The sequence below is a fragment of the Drosophila navojoa genome, chromosome 4 (assembly GCF_054131105.1).
Source record: "Drosophila navojoa isolate 15081-1374.11 chromosome 4, UAZ_NAV_1.0, whole genome shotgun sequence".
Classification (NCBI taxonomy): Eukaryota; Metazoa; Arthropoda; class Insecta; order Diptera; family Drosophilidae; genus Drosophila; species Drosophila navojoa.
The window spans coordinates 25,016,857-25,039,007 of NC_142892.1; the positions used below are offsets into that span (position 1 = coordinate 25,016,857).

The following is a 22,151-nucleotide window of genomic DNA, read 5'->3' on the forward strand; positions in this document are numbered from 1 at the left end:
AGCTCGTCGTGCTAATCAAGAATATATATCCTTTATGGGGTCTGATCTCTTCTTCGCGATGATCTCTTCTGTCTGTTATACTTTTCACAAAGCCTTAAATCCTTGCTTCCCATTTTCCATGAGTTCAAGGTATGTGTATACCCAATGGAATTTCCAACAATCCTCATGTCTAAAGGGACTTGAGTCAAGATCAATTAACTATCAGATAATCACTTATGATGATTTACTATGTAGAAAGACAAGACCATATGTATAAAGATTAGTGTATATTCAAGTCAGCGTACAAATAATTTTGTACAGTAAATTTATAACAATTTTGTAAATACAATATCAGTATATATAGTATATATTTATAGATTAAAAAACTTTTGCAAAAGGCTATTTACGAAGGCGTAGAGTCAATATACAAATTTGTTCGTTTCATATTGTCAATCGGGTTTTAATATAGGTACCATTCCATTCGTCTTTTCTTGAATAGTCATCTCAATCATTTTCAACATATTGATTTGTATTTGAATGTTTATGTTCTTCAGTCAAAGTTCTAACTCGATAAATTTACGCTAACCGCAAACGAAAGCCAGAATTTCCACTTGGTACTGTCAGTCGAAAAGATATTAAATATGTCTTATAACATAAAATAATAACAAAATACTATAAAAATATCCCAATTAGAAAAGCAGAAATGTTCTTCTCATTCAGGTCGGCCGCCATCTTTCTGCTTAAACTTGGTCGAGTACTTGTAAAAGTCGGACATTTCGAAGGGCTTGATGACCTCCTTGTATGGTTGAAACGTGGCCTGCTGCACCACAGTCATATTTATGGGGGACTCAATACGAATCTCGGGGGACAGGCTAGGAGCAGCTGTGCCAGTAGCAGCAGCAGCGGGCGGCGATGCCAGGGAACTCTGCAAAGCATTTCCACTGTTGCTACTACTATTATTATTGTTATTGTTGTAGTTGTTGTTGTTGCCAACTGGAGGTGGCCTGGGCGGCGGCGAAGGCTGTTGATTTTGATTTGGCTTGGGCGGCAGATGCCTGAATGGCGGTATTTCGAGTGGTTCAAGTGTATAGGATGCTGATATGCTCACTGTCTGGTCCATGGCATTCAGATAGGAAGTGGACTGACTCAGCTTTGCAAATCTTTCATCCACATGCAGAGCCTTGGAGCTGCCAACAGACGGATAGTTATTGGGCGCATAGTTGTGGACCCCTCGCTGAGCCGACATGGAATAGTGGCGGCCAGAGACCGACATGGACTGTGAGGACAATTTCGTTCGATGTTTACTGACGGCCGCAGCAGCGCCGGCGGCTCCGCTGCCAATACTGCTGACGGGGCTGTGCGCTGTGGAATCCATTTGACGCAGGACTGCTGGCCCGTCGAGCGATGATTCCAGCCACTGCTTAGGCTTGACTTTCTTTTCTATCGTCGTCGTTGAACACAGCGATATCTCATCCAGGGGCTTCGACTTGCTGGCATAACACGGTAGCGGCGCTGCTAACATATCGCTGGAATGCGACTTTGGCTCGGCAGCAAGCGCAGCAGCTATGCTCTGATTGGGATGCGGATGGGGTGGGGTCAGTGCTGCAATGTGGGATTGTGAACGCCAGCGATACTGCTGCTGCTGCTGCTGCTGCTGTTGTTGTTGTTGCTGTACCCTGTCCAGCCTCTCCACGCTCTCCACCTCTACAGACATATAGCTGGGCGCCAAAGAGATGGCATCAAGCTGGCGATGATGATGCAACGAGCTCTGCTCGTAGCTAATGGCACTCGGCGAGGCGAGCGGCGACACATACTTCTTTATATTCTGACTCGACTTGATGAAGCCGCCCTCACTGTAGCTCTGATGCGTCGGCGACAAATAATACTTGTCGCACTGCACGATAATGGGCTGTTGCTGCGGCGCCACATGCTGCTGCCGCAAGGTGGCCACATTGGACGAGTTGGCCGAATACATAGATATAACGTCTTTTTGGCCCTGAACCCGTTGCTTTGGCTGTTGCAGTTGCTGCTGCTGCAGATAACTGCCATGCTGGGGGGAAAAGCCATCCATATGGTGATGCAGTTGCTGTGGTATTTGCTGCTGCGGCTGCTGGGGTATGTTTTGCTGCTGCTGCTGAGGTATCTGTTGCTGCAGCTGTCGTTGTGCAATATATTGCATTTGTATCTGAGCAGTAGGTGTGGGTGTCGGACGCTTCTTCAGTGCGCTTTTTACGTGCGGATGCTGCTGCGACTGATGCTGAGCAACGCCTATGACCAGCATATCACCATTGAAGCCTGCCGGCTGATAGTTATCATACTCCGAGCTGCGATTAGAGTGTGTTTCCGAGTGCGATTGGCGATTGTTGTTGCTGTTGGTGCTATAAGTTTGACTGCTACTCGGCTGGCCCTCACTCCGGCTGCTCGTGCTCTGTTTACGTCGCAGCAGAGCGCCGCTATCCTTAGCCAATGCCTGCAATTGCTGCTCATGCTTATACTGCTGCGCCAGTTGGGCGAAAAATTCATTGATCGTCAACTGTTCATAGTTGCCATGCATAATTGCGGCCTCCTGCTTTTGTATTTGTTGCAACAGCCAACTCTTTTCGTTCAAACGCTGCTCTAAATTTTGTTTGCGTGCCTCCAATGACTCCCGTTTGCTTGTCGCATCTTCAATATCATTATTATTATTGATATTGGTGCTCGGGCTGGGATTAATGCTCGAACTATTATTATTATTGTTGATGTTGCTATTGTTGTTATTGTAGTTGCTGCTGCTGTTGTTGTTGTTTCGCCGGTTGTTGGTTGCTGGTTCATCATCATTGAGACTGGCCATATTCCTGCTCTTTGGCGCTTTTAATTGCATCGCCAGTTGTTACTTTTGTTGTTGCTGCTGTCGAGTTCGGCTTTCATTTACAGTTTCGTTTTGGTCTGTTCGTTTGGTTGGACTACCAGTGGTTGCAGTGGTTGCAGTGAGCGGTGAGAGGTGAGAGGTGAGCGGTGCATGTGGTATATCCTAGAAAGACATAAACAGTCTTCAGGTGTAAGCCTCTTGTATATTTGGTTTTAGTTGAGGGTTAGCAATGTTTTAATCTGGGGCGTATGTTTGCTTGTTTGTTAGAGACGTGCACTACCTGATTAGACTTTGTACGAGAGTAAAACGCACAGCAGCAGCTGCCTGCTGACTCCACACCACCACACCACCACACCACCGCTGCACCACAACCACCACAGTAGACAGTTGTGTATGTGTATATACATATGTATATACATATATCAGTCGACCGGTCTAATGTTACTTCAAACACCTGTGTAACTTCTAAAAAGTGTGGTTTATGTAGGCGAGAAATGTTAACTGTACAGGACAACAAGGCGAACATTAACCGAGATTGACAAGAACTACACTTAAAATTCCCTCATTCAATTAAATAACAAAATACAATACAAACAAATAACATGCAAAGCGTTCGTTCATATGTATGTGTGTGTGCGTGTGGGGATTTTTATGTAGTATTACACTCACCTACAGCCTGCCGTGCACTGCCCCAATTTGAAGATGTTTACCAAACAAACAAAGCGCCAGACTGCAATAAGAACACTCACATGAAATCGAAGCCACATATTTAAATCGGCGTTGTAAATAACAAATACCTTAGGTAAACACCTTGTTCCAAGTAGAGCTGCTCTCTTCAAGATTTACGTTACGAAGAAATGCGGTGGCACAGTCGTCGATGTCGTAGTTGAGACGGCGTCGTCACCTTTCATTGATCACAAACGCTTTAAGCCGAGTAAATCATAGGTCCTTTTACAATTAAATACTTTCCGGTAATATTATATAAATTAGAAGAAATGAAGAATAAACGTTGTTCGTTTCCTTAAATAAAAACGAATCCAGCAAAATTATACTTTAAAAATAAACATGCAGAAAAAATGCTTCTGAGCAGTAAAGAACAAAATGAATTTTGACACATTCATCGATGTATCGATATGCCAACAGCTGCACACAAAACGTATCAACTAAAGTGTTCGATAGGTGAATCAGTGTTGGACAGAACTGTTGACATTGATTCAAACAATAAATTATGAATTCTCTTTAATATTAACTGACTGTGGTTAACAAAAACAATTAACATTCTATTCAGTCCTTTGGATAAATAAGCTGCTATGATGAAATGTATGTTATACATGAGGCTCACACACGTTACGATAGGCCAGTCTGCAGCAACTTTTCGCTGCAGTGTTGCACATCACAATCATTTCTATTGTGAATCACTCAAGGGGTAGCTGAAGGTATGCATGAATTTCGAAACCGTGAATAAAAATTACATAAATTTTAGCGTTGGCCGCATACAAAATAACATATGTCATTACAGTTTTTAAAAGCGCACACACGCTTACGCAGCGCTAGTGGAATTTTATCAAATTTGCAACGAAACAGCGCGCTCGTAAAAACGTGGACCTGTCGTGAAAGCAAGCGTGAACGAGAGACCTTTGCCAACAAAGCACAACTGAAAGCATTTTTCTGCACAACCTCCCACACCTGCTCAGCACAATCGTGGGGCAGCAAGAAACCAAAGCGGAGTGTCCAGTTGCGAGTAGCAACTGATTTCATCATGTCGAATCCTGAGATAGAAACGCAGCTGGCACCGCTGCGAGAGCGAGTGCAGGAGCAAGGCAACCTGGTCCGCGAACTGAAGGCAAAGGGAGCACCCGAACTGGACGTCAAGAAGGCCGTAGCCGAGCTGAAAATTCGTAAGAAAGTTCTAGAGGAGAAGGAATTGGCGCTGACGCCAAGTGTTGTGAGCTTTGATCGCGCGAAAATGGAAGATCTCCTGAAGCGACGCTTCTTTTACGATCAATCCTTTGCCATATACGGCGGTATAACTGGCCAATACGACTTTGGACCAATGGGATGCGCACTCAAATCCAACATATTAGCTCTGTGGCGACAATTCTTTAGCTTAGAGGAGCAAATGTTGGAAGTGGACTGCTCGATATTGACGCCAGAGCCAGTCCTCAAGGCCTCTGGACATGTGGAACGGTTTGCCGATCTGATGGTGAAGGATGTCAAGACAGGCGAATGCTTCCGCCTGGACCATCTCATCAAGCAAGCACTCGAAAAGTTGTCCGCAGCCAAGGACGCAACCGCAGAGCTGCGGGCTGAGTGCGAGGACATTATTATTAAACTGGATGGCCTAAGCAAACAGGAGCTCGCGGACGTGTTAGCTAAGTACAACATAAAGTCACCATTGACGGGCAACGATTTAACGCCTCCAATCGAATTTAATCTAATGTTTGCCACTCAAATTGGACCCACTGGTCTGGTGAAAGGATTCCTCCGCCCGGAGACTGCCCAGGGCATATTTGTGAACTTCAAACGACTTCTCGAGTTCAACCAGGGCAAGCTTCCCTTTGCTGTGGCCCAGATCGGCAACTCATTTCGCAACGAGATTTCGCCGCGGTCTGGCCTGATACGAGTGCGCGAGTTCACGATGGCGGAGATTGAGCACTTCTGCGATCCCGTGCACAAGGATCATCCGAAGTTCAAGCGGGTAGCCAACGAGAAGCTAACACTGTATTCAGCATGCAACCAGATGGACGGAAAATCAGCCCAGGCATTAACCATTGGCGAAGCAGTGTCCAGTAAACTGGTGGCCAACGAAACATTGGGCTATTACATGGCGCGGATCCAGCAGTTCCTTCATGCAATTGGCATCAAGCCTGAGTGCCTGCGCTTCCGTCAGCATATGGGCAATGAAATGGCGCACTATGCTTGCGATTGCTGGGACGCAGAGATTCTCACCTCATATGGCTGGGTGGAGTGCGTCGGCTGTGCCGATCGATCAGCCTATGATCTCGGCCAGCACACGGCCGCCACCGGCGTACGCCTGGTGGCCGAGAAGCGTTTGGCAGTTCCAAAGACCGTGGAAGTCACTGAGATTGTGCCCAATAAGCAGGCGCTAGGAAAAACCTTCAAAAAGGAAGCCAAGGCCATAACAGATGCATTGACTAAGCTGTCGCTGGATGATATTAAGACAGTTGAGACGCAGCTAGCAGCAGGTGGACAGTATAAGCTGCGCCTCCCTGACGGCGGTACTCATGAGCTCGGAACGGAAAGCATCGCTGTGAAGCATGCTACCAAAACTGTGCACGTCGAGGAGTTTATACCGAGTGTGGTGGAGCCATCTTTTGGCATTGGGCGCGTCATGTATGCTCTGCTGGAACATAGTTTCCAATGCCGGGAAGGTGACGAGCAGCGCTGTTACTTCACATTGCCGCCTCTTGTTGCCCCGTACAAATGCTCAATATTGCCTCTTTCGAACAACGCTGAGTTCCAGCCGTACACTCAACAGCTGTCCTCGGCGTTGACCAAGGCGGAGCTGTCCCACAAGGTGGACGACTCGAGTGGATCCATAGGGCGTCGCTATGCGCGCACCGACGAAATTGCTATCCCCTACGGCATCACTGTGGACTTTGACACCTTAAAGGAGCCTCACACAGTGACGCTACGTGATCGAAACACCATGAAGCAGGTTCGCATTGGACTCGATGTAGTTGTTAGTGTGGTCAAGGATCTGGCAACGACAAAACTCACTTGGGCACAAGTCTTGGAGCAATATCCAGCTTTTGAGCAGCAGGAAGCTACGAAATGAAGAATATTTTGATGCCACAATTGCTTTGTACGCTATCAATTTAAAGATATTTATAAACAAGCCTGAACTTATAGAATCGTGTATTTTTAAATGCATTTAAAATGCTTATTTTCAAAAATGCTTAAACTTCAATAAAAAAATTCTTTCGCCAATTCGTTTCAAAATGTAAGGAGGTTATTTTCTGGGAAAGCAAGTCAATTTGATATACATATAACAAAAGCAGAAAAATAAATAACAGGAAATTCAAGCTTAAAGTAGCTTTTAGTAATTCAAACACAATTCGATTCAAGCAGAAAAGATTACACTCCTAATTGTGACCAAGTATGGGGAACTTTCCTGCTGTACTTAGCTCAACTTATTGCAAACGTTAGTAATTAAATCACAAATTAAATTTAATTAATTCGTAAAAAAAAAAAAGAGGAATTTGCATGGGACATAACAAAATTCAGAGATGGGATTTTAGACAACTGCCAAAATCTTTGCTGTCATGAAAAATACCAATTGTGCTTTCAATTAATCCGATAACAGAGCGAATGTCGAAAATGGAACGTCACAACAGAGCTGTTAGTTAACATAAATGTATCGGAACTACTGTTTGCGACGGAGTCTTTTAATAGCAAGGTACTAAAACACGTGTGAAATTAATAAAATGTGATGTTTTATTAAAATATACTTTCGTATAAAAGTACTATTAACTATGACAATTAGATGTGATCAACTATAAATAAAAGGCTCAAAGTGACAAACTCTCAAGATACTGTTAAGCATTGCGCAAGTTAATGTATATATTTCTAATTGCGCTTAATACAAGTTAAGAACAACAATATTTCAAATAAAATAGGCATAAAGTGATAATAAATAAAATGAAATACATTTTGGTTACGGGAGGAGTTATAAGTGGTGTTGGCAAGGGTGTCATAGCCTCTTCTTTCGGCAGAATCCTTAAGTCCTGCAACCTAGATGTTACTTCGATCAAAATTGACCCATACATTAATATCGACGCGGGTACATTTTCTCCCTACGAACATGGTAAGTTACTTATTGATGTCTATCAATTATCACATTAGCATATACTTAGACAAAAATGGCGCAAAAACAAATATATATGTATTTATGTATATTTGTATGTACATATATACATATTTAATTGCATATGTGTAAACAACAATTTTGACTTTTTCTTCTCTCTTTGCGAATATATGTATGTATGTATGTATGTACACGTGTGAGAATATCTTGTCGCCGCCTTCCGCTTCGGTAAAGCGAATTTGTTTTGTGCCAACTTTTGTCTGTATGTGCATACGTGTATGGATATGTAGATATTCGCGATTACATAACTATTCGCGAATATTCATATCATATGTTATTCCTTTCATTTCGTATTTAAGCCTCGAAGAGGATGCTGATTTGTTACAAATATTATGCTAACCTGGACCCAAGTCTAAATGTTCCATATAATATGATCTGAGATTCGATCCAAAATCTTAAAATTCTTCGTATAATGCGTCGTACGGATTATTTTATACATATACATACATATGTAATGTATATTTATATAATCTAATGCAGTAATGAAATGTAAATATATGTACATATAATCGTAGGAATCTTGATCTAACTATAATTAATCTATTATATGATTCCTTGGTATTGGCATGCGAAATCCAAAAATATTTATTCATTTCGGCTTAGATAAGCCCAAATCAATAACTATTGACCTAGGTTCGGAGATTTTTATTGCGGTAAGTAAATGTACATATGTATGTACATACATATAACAGGGCTGATTAAAAATGATTATAGGAATTACTAATTGTACACTGCTTAAAGTTAATTGAAATATACAAATATTTAAATCCTTTACTATTTATACAATATGTTTTTATAAAATGCATACATTTGTAGATACACAGATATTTAAATATACATATTTGTAAGTATGTATATCCCAAATGTTTAATAAATTTCTTACAATATATGTATGTACATTTATGTGCTGTTTATATACATATGTACATGTGTAATATACACGTCATTCATGAATCAATAAATATCCACATATCCGTGTTTATACTTAGATAAAAGAAAATATTCAAAAGTGCAAATGTACACACATACAACGCCACAATTATCTACATATGTATGTATGTATAAATGCAAACAAAGCTATGTAAAACAAGAATGCTCTAGTCGAGACTGCTCGACTACGAGATCCCCGGAATAATTCACACACACACACACACACACACATATATATATATATATATATATATATATATATATATATATATATATATACAAGCAAACACATATACAGGCGACTGCGCTTGGTTTGCGCTGCAGTGCTGGCACTATTTATTTGTATAATAATTTAATTTCTAGACGTACGATATTAATGAAACTTTCAGAACGTAAGCATAATGTATAAATGTGAGTATATTCCGAAGCACAAGTCTCTAGTATTTGAAATACGCATTTTAGAAATAGGATGGTGAGGAAGTGGACATAAAGGCGGGGGTAAATTTTAACAAAAACCGAAATTGTATAAAATGCATCTTAATATACATTTAAAATTCGGAGACTCTAGCTTTGAATATCGATAATGTTTTTTATTGCTAAAAAAAAAATATCTGAATGAGTTATAATATTTTAGTGATAAACTCGATATGCGCGCTGTTTATATTATGTCCCCATCTCTTATATCTTCTGAGATCAACGTGTTCATACATACGGACAGACGGACGGACATGCCAAATCGACTCAGCTCGTCGCCCTGATCAGGACGTCACGCCTCTTTTAACAAAACCATTATACCCTGATTTCCCATTTTCAATGGATACAGGGTATAAATATATAAATGTATGTACATACATACATACATATGACATTGTTCGATGCATTCTTTTTATGCTTGACATTGAATATGGAAGTTTTTTCGTTCATGTTTTATTTTCTTAGCGCCTTGTTCGCCAATTCTTTCATTCGCTTGGTTTCTCTGTGCTGTGTTGAGTGAGGGTATTTCTAGGTTTCTTGAGTGGGTTATGCCAACAGCGTGTTGCCTACTACGTACATACATATGTATATATGTATGTGCATTTTGCCTACTATATACATATGTACATATGTATATGAGAACGCATCATTATAAAGTATCTCGAAAAATATTTACTGTAGTTCAAATTGCGGATAAGGCGCTTAATTGTAAAGTTCAACAATATAAAATTGAAAAGGACATATGTATGTGCATATACATACATACATATATATGTATGTATTTATGTATGCATGAGTAGTTTTGTGTTCTCTGCGAATAGCGTGGAATAACAGAGAGCGGCATATAATTTGTTGGTGAGTGTTTCAGCAATGAATGAATGGGAAAATATTTGCATTAGTGTGCGTGCGTATATACTAGATGGATTGCATAGATATGCGGTTTTTACCATTCCAAACATAAATACAAATATAATATATATGAATGTACATACATACATATGTACTTAAAATGCACGCTGCTCGACTAACTCAAACAAATCAATCAAAAGTAAAATGTTTTATAATGGAATTTAAAAAGTAATCCATAAAAGCTGCCAACTGTGGTTTTTTTAATACCATGTAATTATGTACATATGTATGTATGTATTTGTTTAGCTAGCATAAAAAGACATTCTGGACAATCGTCTTGCAACACTTATTGATATTTTAATTTTTATGCTCAATATGCATAGGGTATCTTCACAAGTGGGAAAGGGGAATTATTCCTCACATGCTGCTTTTAAAGACACATTTGAGGGTGGGCGGTTAAGTTGGTTACGTTGTGCTCCCGTTGCAGTCTGCTGTCTGCAGTATGCAGTCTGCTGTCTGTCGAGCTCACACGTTGATTTCCACCACGAATTACTGTCTACTGCCTGTCATTTGCATTTTTCACATTGGGCAGCGGATGGCTTTCGGTTTTGGGGGTCGTTTGCATTGCATTTTGTGCAGCTTTTGCTCATTTATTGTGCAAGCTTTGTTCCTGCATTGGTGTGGGTAAGGGATTCGGTGAGGACTTCAGCAGCGTCGATTTTGACTGCGGCGCAGACGCCAGCGTCGGCAGCGTGACGCATGTGGCACATGCGTGTGCGCGCTTTGTGCTCCATTTGCTTGGCGTTAATTTCGGGAGTGGGTCGCATGTGGACAGTAGGTTGGGGACGTGGTTGTGGCATGGGAGACGCCATATTGTCGAATTGTATTGCTTAATACGTTCCATCACCTACATCATCATGATCATTATTAACTAGCCTCAGCCGCCTTATGGTCGAAGTTTTGCGAGTTTTGTTTTGTTTTGCGTTTTGCGATTTGCACCTATCCCGACGTTCCCTGTAGATTCGCTTGCTTAGCGTCTTAAGAGTCTGGCTCTCGCTTATTTCTGCGTTCGTTTTGGGCAGTCTCGACGAGCGTCGTCGACTCGACGCGTCAACATTGTTAGCAGCTGTTGCTTTCTCTCCTCCTCCTCCTTACACCATTGGCTCTGGCATATGGCTCGTTGTTGCTATTTTCTTCTGCTTGCGCATTTATACACGTTTTCGAATGGCACCGACGACAACGACGAAGGCGACGGCAATGTGCAAAAAGCGAAATGGAAAATAAAATTTCGTTCACGTTATAATTGCTGTTGTAGCGGATGCTATTTATACTCATTCACATTCAAGTGAAATGAGTATATTGGTTTTGTGCAATGTCTGTCTTGTCCGTCCTTCTATCGGTATGAACGCAGTTTATTTCGACTCTATTGAAGCTAGAGACTTGGAATTTGGACTACATACTCGTGTATATCTCCGATTCATAAAGTTAAAAAAAATGTTCCCGATCCGCCCACTAGGGACGTGGCGAATCAGAAAATGCATTTTCCGATATACCAGAAGTCATATTAGTTAGAGAACTAGAAAGCTGAAATTTGGAATATAGATCCGCATCGACCACCCAAGAACACGAGCTATGGCAAATAAATCTACTCCTATTGGGGACGTGGCCAATCGGATAAAACTGTATCTCTTATAGTTTTTAAGCTAGAACGTTAGGATTATGCACGTGAGCTAATGTTATGATTCTAGGGACGTAGAAAGTCGGACCTGAAGATAAAGTGATCTTCAAATTCTGCTATATTTTGGACACTATTGATGCTAGAGATCTCAAATTTGGTATATATATACTCGGGATGGCTTCCCAAGAAAAAGCTTTGGTGGATATATGTCCGTCCAAAAGTGGCGTGGCAAACCGCAAAAGTTTATATATCCTAAAGTATAAAGTAGAAGCTTCAAATTTAGATAGTTAGGTTAATATATTATATAATACTATAATTGTTACGCCTCTTTAGAGGCGTGGCATATTGAAAAATTACCTGTCATTTTCTCATTTTTGGCGCGTAAGCATCCAAATTTTGCAGTTAAATTACCGTTAGCTTGTTCTATGAAATGAAGTGTCTTCGCCCAGTAAGGTCGTGGCAAATCGGGAACAACTTTGCTGATGGGTGTGAATGAGTATTCAGCATTCGGTAACGCCCGACTGCAACGTTCTTACTTGTTTTTCTGTGTAGCAGTTTCGGCCTAGCAGGATATTATAGGGACCCTATGTCCTATATGCAATATTTGAGTGAATCTGATATAAAGTTAAATTCGAATAAAACTGAGCTCTTCTAATTTTGCGGCTCATTTTATTTGCCCAGCTGCTTGCACATTTCCACAATTTCAACTTCCTCTGTGGGGGCAATAGCAATTAACGCCTGACGCTTGCAACATCCAATGCCAGCCAGCTAGCCAACCAGCCTACCAGCTAACAAAAATGTACACCCCATTATACCGCTCGTTCCCTGAAAGCCGCTGCGTGCAAACGACAGGCCCGAAACCATTCGCCAACGTCAACGGCAGCCGGCGATTCATTTTAGCGCTGTGAGCTGGCTTTGACTCGCTGGCCGTCTGGTTGGCTGACTGGCTGGCTGGCTGACTGCTTACCTCCTGTCGCGTGATTTTAACAATCCTCCCATCTCCATGGTTTATGCTTTTCGCTCGCTTCCGCGCGTTGATTGTCGTTGTCGTTGTTGCTGCTGCGGCTGCATGCGCAAAGCGACGTCGTCGACAGCAGCAACAACAGAAGACCAGGCCACCGGCACCGTACACCCGCCTCTCGCACTTATGCACACACACACATACATACACACACACACACACACACACACACACACACACACACACACACACACACACACACACACACACACACACACACACACACACAGGCGCACGCATACACATTGTGACAGCACATGTATGCATGTATGTGTGCGCGTGCCTGACTAGCCGGCAAATGCCGGGCGCAATAAATGCCCAAAAGCAGCAGCAGCAGTAACGGCGGCAGAGGCAGCAGCATGCTGCCAGCAACGGGGGCTGATATAGGCGATGGTGATGGTGATGGTGATGGTGACGGCAACGGCAACGGCAACGGCAACGGCTGCTTTTAGCATTTGTACGCGCCCCCCAAAACACACCAATACACATAATATGTATATATGTATGTGTCCAAACACACATAAACAGACACATGCACACATTCACACATGCACAAGTGTTTGTATGTATGTCCTCCGCATATCGTCGTCGTCGCAAAAGCTTGTGGCATGGCTTTGGCACTGGCACTGGCACTGGCTATATCTACAGCTACAGCTACAGCTATGGCTCTGCTCTGCTGTGCTGTGCCTGCCTGCCTGCTTGGCGTTTTTTGCGTTTCTGTTCTGCTGCCCTGGCGCTGCCGCTATGTTAGTTGGCACGTTTTGTTGGCTCGCTTGCTTTTAGGCTCGGGCTTGGGCTATGGCTGCTCTGTCTGCTTGGCTCTGACTGCAGCCTGTCGCGGTCGCCACGCTCGCGCTGCGCCGGCTATGGCGGCAGCGCTGGCGGCGCTTCGCACTTTGCTCTGCTGAATTTTCAATTTCAGTTGTAAGCTGACTGCAATCAGCACTGGTTCGCCTTCTTTCGTTTCGTCTCGTCTCGTTCCGTTCCGTCTCGCTTCTGTTGGGCTCGGTCCGTTTCTATTTGATTCGATTTGATTCGGCTCGGATTGAGTTTGTGCTTACGGCCGATTTGCGAGTGCCGCGGCCAGCAGACAGTCGGCCGGTCGGATTGTCCCACTGTTGGTCGAGGTCATCATAAAGCGAAATATTGTAAATACGACGTTCACCGCCCACAACCAAATACCACCTCTCACCCAAATTTCGCGCATTTCGTGGCCCGCGCGCTTTTTTTTTGCATGTGTGTAACATTAACACACGCACACACGCATTAGGGGCGGAGGGGGAGAGGCACCTACGTGAATATATACGCTCATACGGTGCGTGTTTTATTGATTTTGTAGAGCAACAAAGTCGTCGGCAACTGTTCAAACTGGAGCTGCCCCACCCGCCTCCCTGTGCATCAACTGTTTGTTCGCACAAACACAAGCACACATACATACATGCATACATATAATTGCATATATGTACATATTCTGAAATGCGATCTAAGGAAACGCGATCTCACGATAAACAGGCCTGAAATACATACATATGTACATAATCGAGATACAAAAGAGTAGAAAACAGATCAAGAGATATGAGGCAAGCTTTTTTGAATATTGAATACCCAATTGATTGGGTGCGTTGAATTCAAGTCCTATATGCTACCTCCTTTTTTTGTGGTCATTTGGCCATTCGAATGAGGCCTCACTGTGTCTGTCACTCGCTGGGCTCATAACTTTATTGGCGTCGGCCAAACTTGCGAGTTTCTTGGCATCAAGCTGAACCAAGCAAGCAGCTAGCACCACCAGCACCTCAGCACCTCAGCTCAACAACAGCAACAACAACAATAACGGCAGCAGCAGTAACAACGGCGTCAGCAGCTGGCCGCAGCTCATTCCAAAGCTAATATCCTCAGACCCTCCTCCCGGGCCCTTCCGCTCGTGCACAACAAGCTGCTGTCGCACATAAAAACAGCAACGACGAAAACGAAAATTTAACGACTGCGCAACGTGACGCATTATTTGTCTGCGCTGCCGTCGCCGTCGTCGTCGTCGTCGTCGTCGTCGTTGTTGCCGTTGCCGTTGCCGTTGCTTTTGCCGCCACTGCTGACTGCTTGACGGTGCCCTGGCCTGATGGGCGTCTGGCCTGCCTTTTAGCAGTTCAGCCCGCAGCAAGCTTGCCGCAGACTCGCGCCGCCAGAAATTGCTTTTGCTTGCTTGTTGGCTGGCTGGCTGGCTGGCTGGCTGGCTGGCTAGTTGCTTGGCTGGAAGGAGCTTCACCAACTGCGTCCCTCTCTGCCTACCCCTCCCCCCACCCGCTGCTTTAGTATTTCGCACTTCGTACACGAGGTGGCGGTGGCGGCGGCAACTGCGATGGCAGCGGCTGCAAGCATTTTTGCATGACTGACTAACTGACTGGCTACGGCTGAGTCTGAGTCACTCACACAGAGCCGGCAGCTTGTGTTTTGTTTGAATGGGACAGAGAAGAGAACGCCGAATGGGTCGAGGAGTGTGATATGGAGGAGGAGGCGAAGACGGTGCAGGGGCGCTCACTGCATGGCTGTCGCAGCCTGGCGTATGTTTATAATTTGATTTTGCTTCTTTCTCTCCCCGCTTCGCTGCGCGATAGCGACGGACCAGCATTTCCTGTAGTTGTAGCTGTAGCTGCTAGGCCTACGAGGAGGATGACTGGACGTGAGGGGCCCATGCATGCTGGGTCGGCAAAAGGGGGGCTAGCCGTCAGCTGCAAATTCGTTGGCACGCCAAAGCAACAGCAACAGCAGCAGCAGCAGCAGCAGAAGCAGCAGCAGCAGCAGCAGAAACTGAAACAGGCTGCAGCAATGGCATCGTCGCAGGCCACGGAATCTTAATGAAGTTATTGTGTTGTGCTCAGCTCGCGTTTCTGCTGCCTGCCCAGCTCTGCGTTGTTGGTGTTGCTGTGTCATTAACATACGCAGACACACACACACAGACCCACAAGTGCACAAGTATATATGTCAGCATACAATGTACATATGTATATACATACATACATATACTCTTGAATGAAGCTTTTGCCATTTGTTTGACACGCTTTCAATTGAAATCTTTGCTTAGCAGTAACAGTGCTAATTAATGTTACTATGAATCTGCGGAATCGGATATTAACAACAGAAAGGTAGTTAATCAAAGCAAATATTCGTTCATAGGATATAAACTGTTCATATGAAATCTTAATGAGAAAATAATGCTAGCAAGTAAAGTCCGTAGGCAGAAGTCATAGGAAGGAAATTTTCAGAACATGTGACTCGTTAAGTTGTGGGATCGATGCAGTTTCATTATAGAGAATTTTGATCGATTGTAAACCAATATGATATATAAGAGCATATACTATATAAGAGCATATACTATATAAGAGCATATACTTCGTTACTTTCCTCTACACAGGAGTGTCATATCCTGTATTCAGGGTATATTCGTAGTTATTGAACTATCGCTTCTCCAATTGCGGGAGCAGCAAGTGGAGTGGAGAGTGGTCTTATTAACAATAGCGAAAATGTTAATTTATCGGTTATCTTGTGAGCAACATAAGATTCAATTGCATTTGCATTGCCCTCCCCTCCCCGCCCTTATCCTTACTTATGTGTGTGTATGTGTGCTGTCTCTTGAATTTGGAATTGCGTTCGTTGTTAACAGGCGGTAATAGAGAATCGACGCGAGTGTCTAAGTGTAACGAAAATACAGACTGTGAGAGCAGGGTCCCGTGAAATGGCGCCAAAAAAATCAACAATTGTTTTAAATGTGGAACAATTCATTCACGACATTGAAGAGAGGCCGGCAATATGGAACCGCAACTTCCACTGCAACAAGGCCTTCCTCGAGCAAATGTGGGACGAGCTGAGCAGCACACACAAGTTACCGAGTAAGTACAAGAGGAGCAACGCGGGCCACATGGACGAAGCAATTCTCGAGGCACAACTTTGCGGCGAATCAAGTGCGAAGCGAAGACGAGATAACAGCTTAGCTTACTGAAAGAGAAGAAGGAAGGATGTACACAGAACTAAGACGAGGGGAGGGGAGACGTTGTGCCTTCGGAGTAGCTTCTTCTATGGGCAGACGTGTGAAAGTAGCGATTATATATAGTTAATTCTCTCCACTTCATGTTACAGAGATTGTGCTCAAAGCAAAGTGGAAGGGACTGCGGGACAACTTCAGAGTCGAGTACAAGCGCATTCCACGCGCGGACAACGGAGACTTTCTGGTGGATCCAGCCACATTCGAGTCCAAGTGGTTGCACTATTACGCCTTACTCTTTTTAAGTGAGTAGCGCGACGGGAATCTATCGAACGCCCAATTGCATTTTCGTTGACTTTTGCATCCATATCACCTGCAGCGGACCACATGCGCCATCGTCTGCCCAAAAACGAACAGGATCAGTCGTATTACTTTAACCAACAGAGCGAGGACTGCGAGAAAACCGTAGTCGAGCCAGACCTCACCAACGGGCTGATACGTCGTTTGCCGGATAGCGACGAAGACTATGATGAAGACGACATGACTGGGGATGGTGCTGGCGAGGCCAGCGATGGTAGCATGGATGGTCTGCCCACTCCTCCAGCGGCGCATCAACAAACTCAAATAAGCACTACGCCCCTGGCCACGGGGGTCATCAGAGCGCAAGAGGAGGCGTTTGTCGCCTCCCATCAGCACGCACTTCTAAAGGCGGGATTGCTGCGCGCCCAGTTAATGGAGCTGGAGCTGGAAAGGGAAGCGCAGGACTTGAGTAAGAAATCAACTCCAACTCGATCTCCGACTCCAACAGTCACTAAAGCGATGGCAACACTCACCAATCAGGAAGCACCATCTGTATCTGCCCATTGCTCCCCGCCGCCGGTGGTGACGACCAGCACGCATAGTGGAGTGGCGACGGCGACGCAGCTGGCAGGCACAGTTCTAGCTCCAGCCACTACTACCTCCAATACGACAGGAAACGCGGGAGCGATGGGCGGAAAGCGCTCAGTATCGCCGCCTCCGCTATACAACAAGGCACACCATCCACTGCCCACATTATCCGTCGGACATCACACGGTTGGATCGAAGGAAGACTTTGGTGGAGGCGCCGTTAGCCAGGCTAGCGAGCACCTGAACTTCACTCAACACTCTTACGCCAATGGTTTGATTCCAGCACTTAAATTGAAACGTCCGCGCCTCTCCGAAGACAGCAATTTCAATGGTTCCTCAACAATGGACGCTCCGTTGGTGCCCGATGATGACGATTATCACTATTTGCTCAGCTTGCATCCGTACATGAAGCAGCTGACGGCTGCACAGAAGCTGCGAATTCGCACAAAGATACAGAAGCTCATATTTAAGGAGCTGTACAAGGAAGACCTTGAAGAGTCCAAGTAGTCGCCCGCTCTCAATATCCATGAACATAAAGACTGTACATAAAGATTCGCGTTGAATGTCTAGTTCGTAAGGATTAATATATTCCATAGTTATCTATGCCATGCTATTTTCTAGTTGAGCGCCTACCTAGCTACAAAAACGAGTGTTGGTGCGCGCCATTTAGCGTAAGCTCAAAGATTTGCAAATAAAAACCTTTAAATTTTATTTTCAAATCGAAATCTTACTCTTCGGCTATAATGGGTTCTTTTAAGAAGGGTAAGTGGCTCACAAGGAAAGAACCAATTGTATATATGACGTATGGATATGGTCAAGTCGACGTTAAAATTCCTGTAAAAACCTAGGAAATGCATAAATCTGTCTGAAATTTTGGAATCAGATCCATTTGATATATTTAAATATGGGAGTAATATCATTTGTTTCACTTTTTGATTCTATATTCATGTTTTTCAATGGATACATAAGAAGAACCATGTATCCACAATATTTACTGTTTTTAATATATTTTCCAAAGATCTTTAGCTTTAATCACACTAGTAATGCTCTTAGGCATACTTTACGTTTGTATGTTGACACCAGGCGCTGACTGGAAGCCACATAAAATTGAATTAGGGAGATTCCCGGTTTCTGTTGTGTTTTTCCCTCATTGCTAATGCTAAGTCTCAGCTATTTCATATATTTTACATGTAAAGCTAAAATAAAATATGTTGTTATTGTTTTACACAGGCGAGGTCTACGTACTGGATGATGGAGCTGAGGTTGACTTGGATCTGGGTAATTACGAGCGTTTCCTCGATATAACATTGCACCGGGACAATAACATAACAACGGGCAAAATTTACAAGATGGTGATCGAAAAGGAGCGCAAGGGAGACTACCTGGGCCAGACTGTGCAGGGTAAGAATCAAAAGACTCGCTTTAAATTGGAGTGGCAGTAATGTTTTTTTTATTACAGTTGTCCCACACATAACAAATGCCATACAAGAGTGGGTGGCGCGCGTCGCGGAAAAGCCTGTCAAGGGCTCCTCCAAACCGCAGGTGTGCATCGTCGAGCTTGGGGGCACTATTGGCGACATTGAGGGCATGCCCTTCGTCGAGGCCTTCAGGCAGTTTCAGTTTCGCGTAAAACGCGAGAATTTCTGCTTAGCGCACGTTTCACTGGTGCCGCTGCCTAAAGCCACTGGGGAGCCTAAGACAAAGCCCACACAGAGTTCCGTGCGGGAGCTTCGCGGATGTGGCCTAAGCCCTGATTTGATTGTCTGTCGCTCTGAGAAGCCGATCGGGGTAGAGGTAAAAGAGAAGATTAGTAATTTCTGTCATGTTGACCCGGACCAAGTCATATGCATACATGATCTGAGCTCTATATACCATGTGCCCCTCTTGATGGAGCAGAATGGCGTAATTGAGTTCTTGAATGAGCGGCTTAAGCTGAACATCGACATGAGCCAGCGAACCAAGTATGAGATAAGCTGTAGCAAATACTTAGTCAAATTTTGACAGCGTTTACCATTGCACTTCCAGGTGCTTGCAGCATTGGCGGGATCTAGCTCGACGCACGGAAACTATTCGGCGAGAGGTCAACATAGCTATTGTGGGAAAATACACCAAATTTGCAGACTCATATGCGTCCGTAGTAAAGGCGGTGCAACACGCTGCATTGGCAGTGAACCGCAAGGCAAATTTGGTCTTTATTGAATCATGCTTGCTGGAACATGACACTCTGCAGCGTGAGCCTTCCAAGTATCACAAGGAGTGGCAAAAGTTGTGCGAAAGCAACGGCATACTCGTGCCTGGTGGCTTTGGAGCACGTGGAATGGAGGGAAAAATACGCGCCTGCCAATGGGCACGCGAAAATAAGAGACCCTTTTTGGGTATTTGTCTAGGTCTGCAAGCGGCTGTTATAGAGTTTGCGCGCAATGTAGCAAACCTTAAAGATGCTAATAGCACGGAGATAAATCCGGATACAGCCCATCCGTTAGTCATCGATATGCCGGAGCATCATAAAGGCCAAATGGGGGGCACTATGCGTCTGGGCAAGCGAAGAACAGTATTTGCCGACAAGCCGAGTACGATTCGACAGCTGTATGGTAATCCTAAGACGGTGGACGAGCGGCACAGGCATCGATACGAAGTGAATCCTGAGTATGTGTCGCAACTGGAGAGTTATGGCATGAACTTCGTGGGTACAGACGTTGATCAGAATCGAATGGAGATTATCGAGTTGAGTAATCATCCGTATTTTGTGGCTACCCAGTATCATCCGGAATATTTGTCAAGGCCTTTGAAGCCGTCGCCTCCGTTTCTTGGTCTAATCCTTGCAGCCGAGGATAGGCTCCAGAACTATATAGAGCGTGGTTGCCGCTTGTCCCCCCGTCAACTCTCTGATGCATCTTCAGATGAGGACGAATCGGTCAATGGCGTATCACACTCGTTTGCAGCCCTTAAGCTCCAAGGAAACAAGAAGTGCACCAGCACAAGCACCTGCACTAGCACGGATAACCAATGTGAGCCCCTAAACGGTCTAGTGAATGGCAATATAAATGGCCTAAACGCCAATGATCACACCTTGGACAACGATCACGACGGTGCTTGTGGTGGATCTAGATCAGATTGAACTCAATTGCTTACAGTTCATGTTTTTCCTATTAACGTTAAGATAAAGTTTTGAAATAAATATGAAAAAGCTATTGTAGAAGAATCTCTTATCATTTGGCTCTAAATGTACACAAAATTCTGTCAACACTTTTGAAGTGATTGGAATGTGTCTTAAAAAAAATTGAATATTTGAATGAAGATATTAAAATATGATCAAGAGAAAAAGATTTGTATTCTTAAATTGGATTCCTTTATCGAGTAAAAGATTTATTTATTTTAAACAACAATCGCACTTTCACAAACGTGCAAAAAGGGTGCCCAAATTGGAAATTGAACTAATGACTGCATCTCTTGCAATTTATACAATTTCGATTTTTATTCCCTGAATGCATTGAAAATGGGAAATCAGGGTATAATGGTTATGTTAAATGTATGCAACAGAAGAAGGCATGGCAGACCCCACATATATTCTTGATCAGGGCGACAAACTGAGTCGAATTGACCCTCTCCGTCTGTCTGTCCGCATATATGAACGCGTCGATCTAAGATGATATAAGACCTAGTGACTTCAAATTTTGTTTAAAATGTCCGTATATAGCGCGCGTATATCGAGTATATCACTAAAAAACGGTAACTCATTTCAATATTTTTATACCCTGAACCCATTGAAAATGGGAAATCAGGGTATAATGGTTTTGTGTAAAAGTATGTAACAGGCAGAAGGAATCATCGCAGACCCCATAAAGTATATATATTCTTGATCAGCACGACGAGCTGAGTCGATATAGCCCTGTCCGTCTGTCCGTATGAACGCCGAGATCTCAGAAGATATAAGAGCTAGAGAGCTGAAATTTTGTGTGCACACTCGTGTATACCACACGCAGTACGAGTTTGCTTTATTTTTTCGATAACTCATCTGATAACTTTTTTATCGAGAATAATCGAAAAATTGATTTTGGTTTTTGAGTCTCATCGGAGTACTATTAGACGTGGAGACATCAGATTTACTGTGTATATACATATGATGAATACAAACATTTTGTAATTTTTTTTTGATACCACGCCCCTTTCGCCCCCAACTTGCAAAAAACGTATTTCAAGTACTAGAGACTTGTGCTTTGGAATGTACACACATTTCGACCATATAATTACGCCCTGAAAATTTCATTAAGATCGTATGTTTACAAATGAAGTTATTCACCAAGTAAATTGTCATACTATTGCCCACACTGCAGCGCAGCCCAAGCGCAGTCGCTGCTTACTGCGCAGTTAGCAGAGCGCGGGCGCGTGAGGGTGGATGCATGTGTATGCATGTGTGCATGCATATAAGAAGCGCAGAATGATAAGAATATCAGCTTGGAGGGTTCAGGGTATCTCCTAGTCGAGCAGTCTCGACTAGAGTCTTCTTACTTGTTTATTGATAAAAACGATTTTGAAAATCAGCTATAAAATTATATCTCCTTATATCTCCAAAGCTTAAAATATATATTAAGATGCATTTAATGCAATTTCGATTTTTGTTAA

General features: G+C 43.6%; 4 protein-coding genes across 5 annotated transcripts; 3 read left to right on the top strand and 1 right to left on the bottom strand.

The window, feature by feature from the left end:
* Positions 1-247: 247 nt before the first annotated feature.
* Positions 248-3,956, bottom strand: sstn (stepping stone). The gene is made up of 3 exons (XM_089259665.1): positions 3,625-3,956; positions 3,497-3,557; positions 248-2,989 (listed from the first exon to the last, which is right to left on the bottom strand). Exon 3 carries the CDS (start codon positions 2,837-2,839, stop codon positions 692-694), a length of 2,148 nt encoding a protein of 715 aa, XP_089115791.1. The 5' UTR covers positions 2,840-2,989; positions 3,497-3,557; positions 3,625-3,956; the 3' UTR covers positions 248-691.
* A 301-nt stretch (positions 3,957-4,257) lies between these two features.
* Positions 4,258-6,795, top strand: GlyRS (glycine--tRNA ligase). The gene has a single exon (XM_018100254.3). It carries the CDS (start codon positions 4,335-4,337, stop codon positions 6,624-6,626), a length of 2,292 nt encoding a protein of 763 aa, XP_017955743.1. The 5' UTR covers positions 4,258-4,334; the 3' UTR covers positions 6,627-6,795.
* Positions 6,796-7,224: 429 nt separating this feature from the next.
* Positions 7,225-20,719, top strand: Ctps (CTP synthase). Of its 2 annotated transcripts, none has more exons than XM_089259666.1 (4): positions 7,225-7,655; positions 18,759-18,929; positions 18,988-19,489; positions 19,554-20,719. In XM_089259666.1, exons 1-4 carry the CDS (start codon positions 7,490-7,492, stop codon positions 20,644-20,646), a joined length of 1,932 nt encoding a protein of 643 aa, XP_089115792.1. In that variant the 5' UTR covers positions 7,225-7,489; the 3' UTR covers positions 20,647-20,719. The 2 variants fall into 2 exon arrangements, with proteins under 2 accessions (XP_089115792.1, XP_089115793.1); XM_089259667.1 differs by lacking the exon at positions 7,225-7,655 and adding an exon at positions 13,543-13,982.
* Positions 16,249-18,247, top strand: LOC149091546 (uncharacterized). The gene is made up of 3 exons (XM_089259668.1): positions 16,249-16,548; positions 16,796-16,945; positions 17,020-18,247. The coding sequence occupies exons 1-3, from the start codon at positions 16,395-16,397 to the stop codon at positions 18,033-18,035; spliced, it is 1,320 nt and encodes a 439-aa protein (XP_089115794.1). The 5' UTR covers positions 16,249-16,394; the 3' UTR covers positions 18,036-18,247.
* Positions 20,720-22,151: the final 1,432 nt, after the last annotated feature.

What these genes read in the sequence shown, in the direction of transcription:
- sstn (XM_089259665.1), bottom strand. Translation starts at nt 2,839, where the DNA reads ATGCAATTAAAAGCGCCAAAGAGCAGGAATATGGCCAGTCTCAATGAT.
- GlyRS (XM_018100254.3), top strand. Translation starts at nt 4,335, where the DNA reads ATGTCATTACAGTTTTTAAAAGCGCACACACGCTTACGCAGCGCTAGT.
- Ctps (XM_089259666.1), top strand. Translation starts at nt 7,490, where the DNA reads ATGAAATACATTTTGGTTACGGGAGGAGTTATAAGTGGTGTTGGCAAG. An exon ending in ATTTTCTCCCTACGAACATG is followed by an intron (nt 7,656 to 18,758) that starts GTAAGTTACTTA and finishes TGTTTTACACAG; the next exon opens with GCGAGGTCTACGTACTGGAT. An exon ending in CCTGGGCCAGACTGTGCAGG is followed by an intron (nt 18,930 to 18,987) that starts GTAAGAATCAAA and finishes TTTTTATTACAG; the next exon opens with TTGTCCCACACATAACAAAT.
- LOC149091546 (XM_089259668.1), top strand. Translation starts at nt 16,395, where the DNA reads ATGGCGCCAAAAAAATCAACAATTGTTTTAAATGTGGAACAATTCATT. An exon ending in CAGCACACACAAGTTACCGA is followed by an intron (nt 16,549 to 16,795) that starts GTAAGTACAAGA and finishes TTCATGTTACAG; the next exon opens with AGATTGTGCTCAAAGCAAAG. An exon ending in TTACGCCTTACTCTTTTTAA is followed by an intron (nt 16,946 to 17,019) that starts GTGAGTAGCGCG and finishes TATCACCTGCAG; the next exon opens with CGGACCACATGCGCCATCGT.